General features: G+C 54.1%; 1 protein-coding gene across 1 annotated transcript; it reads right to left on the reverse strand.

Moving 5' to 3' along the window:
- Positions 1 to 352: 352 nt before the first annotated feature.
- LOC113979312 (olfactory receptor 14J1-like) lies at positions 353 to 1,271 on the reverse strand (the record flags this gene model as incomplete). The annotated part of the gene is made up of 1 exon (XM_027706744.1): positions 353 to 1,271. A coding segment is annotated over exon 1 (919 nt), but the record flags the coding sequence as incomplete, so codon positions are not given.
- Positions 1,272 to 2,767: the final 1,496 nt, after the last annotated feature.

The raw sequence follows: 2,767 nt of genomic DNA on the forward strand, positions 1-2,767 counted from the left end.
CAGGGAAAAAGAATTTGTGTCCTTTCTTACACTCAGAGATTGTGATTCCTCATGTACAAACTAACACAGGGAGAATGTTTGACAAATAACTTGGTGGACGAACTTTTATTTTGTTTAAATGCACACAAAGCATGATTCCTGATTTGTATATTTTGTAGGGGAAAAAAAAAGAGGTAGAGAGTGAATTATATGGATGAAGAACAAAACTTCAGTGTTAACGACAGGAAAAAACAGGGAAGCCCCCCACCCCCACCACTACCAAAAGCTTTAGAAGAAAAGCTGGGCCCAAAATGTGTTACACAATGAGTGTTCTGCAGAAGAAAAGAGGCAGTTTGTTGCTTCTTAAAAAAACATCCAGTCGCTGTTTTCCTTATGGCATCCCTGAGCTCCTGGTTCCTCAGGCTGTAGATGAGGGAGTTCAGTGCTGGAGGTACCACCACATACAGAACTGCCACCACCAGGTCCAGGGATGGGGAGGAGATGGAGGGGGGCTTCAGGTGGGCAAATGTGGCAGTGCTGAGGTACAAGGAGACCACAGGCAGGTGAGGGAGGCACATGGAAAAGGCTTTGTGCCATCCCTGCTCAGAGGGGATCCTCAGCACAGCCCTGAAGATCTGCACATAGGAGAACACAATGAAAACAAAACAGCAAAGTTCTAAAGAGAGAGTAAAAAACATAAGTCCAATTTCCCTGAGGTAGCCTGAGTGTGAGCAGGAGAGCTTGAGGATGTGTGGGATTTCACAGAAGAACTGGCCCAGGGCATTGCCCTGGCACAGGGGCTGGGAAAATGTATTGGCTGTGTGCAACAGAGAACTGAGAAAGCCAGTGGCCCAGGCAGCTGCTGCCATGTGGGCACAAGCTCTGCTGCCCAGGAGGGTCCCGTAGTGCAGGGGTTTGCAGATGGCAACGTAGCGGTCGTAGCACATGATGGTGAGGAGGGAAAACTCTGCTCCAAGAAAGAAGACAAGCAGAAAGACCTGTGCAGCACATCCTGTGTAGGAGATGGTTGTGGTGTCCCAGAGGAAATTGTGCATGGCTTTGGGGACAGTGGTGCAGATGCAGCCCAGGTCTGTGAGGGAGAGGTTGAGCAGGAAGAAGCCCATGGGGGTGTGCAGGTGGTGGTTGCAGGCTACGGCGCTGAGGATGAGGCCGTTGGCCAGGAGGGCAGCCAGAGAGATGCCCAGGAAGAGCCAGAAGTGCAGGAGCTGCAGCTCCCGCCTGTCTGCAAACGCCAGGAGGAGGAACTGGGCCATGGAGCTGCTGTTGCACATTTGCTGCCTCTATATGGTTTTCTGTTGAGGAGAAAAAAGGCAGAACTGAATTAGGCCAGACTCAATCAGCAAAACATCTTGCATGTCTCATAGCAATTCAACATTCAGGGCCTCTTTTCAGGAGGATCTCTCTGCATCCCTCTCCCTCAGCTCTGGGGTTTGCGGGCTGAAACAAGCTTTGAGAGCAGGGACCCTGGCATGGGCTCCCGAGGAACCCTTCTTGCTGTGCAGTGAGAGGCAACTTGGAGCACAGGGTTACCTCCAATTAAATGTACTTCTGATGTGTCAAAGTGTTTCCAGAACTGCTGGTCACAGTTTGCCCAGGGGCAGAACAGAGGGAGGGGATTTGGGGGACTTGATTTTGTTCCAGTTCCTCTTGCCAGGAGTGAGTTTGGATGGTTGAAATCTCTGACATTGCTAATGTGCTCCAGGTGAAATCTTGTGAGTCCTGAGAGGCAAAGGGATGGTCTCTTGGTGCAGAGACACGAGCTGGCCATCTTTCCTGTTCACAGCTGCCCCTGGCTGGCAGCTTGGAGCTGAAGGGGGATCACCCTTAGGAATTCCCTTTTCAAAGAAACAAGGCACTTCTGGGAGCAGAGGAATCCCGGTTCAAAGAGCAGATTGAATCTTTGCCTTTCCTCAGGATGCCTGATTAGGATCTCATCTTTCTCCTCCCAGACTGCCACACAGAGGGATCATTGCAGCTCCCAAGTACAGCTGCCCCGAGAATTTCCATGGATTTAGCACTGAGGAGTTTTCTCCATGGGGATCCTGTGCAGCACAGAGATACTATGGCAGAGCTGTGCCCTTCTGGAGGGCACCTGCAGCCCTGCAGGACACCCAGGCAAACAGCTGAATACCCTGAAGGTGCCTGGAGGGCACTTGGGCACTTGGCTGCCACAGACACATCCCCACAGCAGAACACAAAGGGTTTGTGTCTGGACAGGAATCTGCCCCCCCTCAAACCCCACACTGGCTCAGAAAACCCAATGGTGAGAACAAGGAGAGCCCAGGCAGCAGGGGATGGCAGTGAAATGCCGCAGTGCTGCTGCCAAGGGAGGAGGGAAACAGAGAGACAGCTGGAAATCAGGGCTTTGTCCTTGCCTGGGCTCTGGCTGCTGCAGGGCAATGCACAGCCCAGCCCCCGTGGGCCTGAGGGCACAGGCTGTGCTGAGGCTGGGAAAGGAGCCCAGGGAGGAGCTGCTCAGGGAAGGGGTCTGTGCCACAGGGACAGCAGGGAGGGGCCCACATCCCCCTGCCCAGCACTTGTGGCAGCAGCTGCCTGTCCCTGCCTGCCTGTCTCTGGGTGAGGAGCTGTTCCTGCCAGCAGCCCCTCCCTGTGCCCAGCTCAGCTCCCTGCCAGTGCTCCCAGAGCCATCCCCAGCCCAGTGCCCAAGGGCAGCTCTGCCTGGGCAGGGGCTGCAGAGCAGATCCCAGACACCCTGCGGTTGAGAGCTGCCCCTGGCAGGCAGCAGAGTCCCTGCCCCAGCACACAG

The sequence above is a fragment of the Neopelma chrysocephalum genome, unplaced genomic scaffold (assembly GCF_003984885.1).
Source record: "Neopelma chrysocephalum unplaced genomic scaffold, ASM398488v2 Primary Assembly neopelma1_71088, whole genome shotgun sequence".
NCBI classification, from domain to species: Eukaryota; Metazoa; Chordata; class Aves; order Passeriformes; family Pipridae; genus Neopelma; species Neopelma chrysocephalum.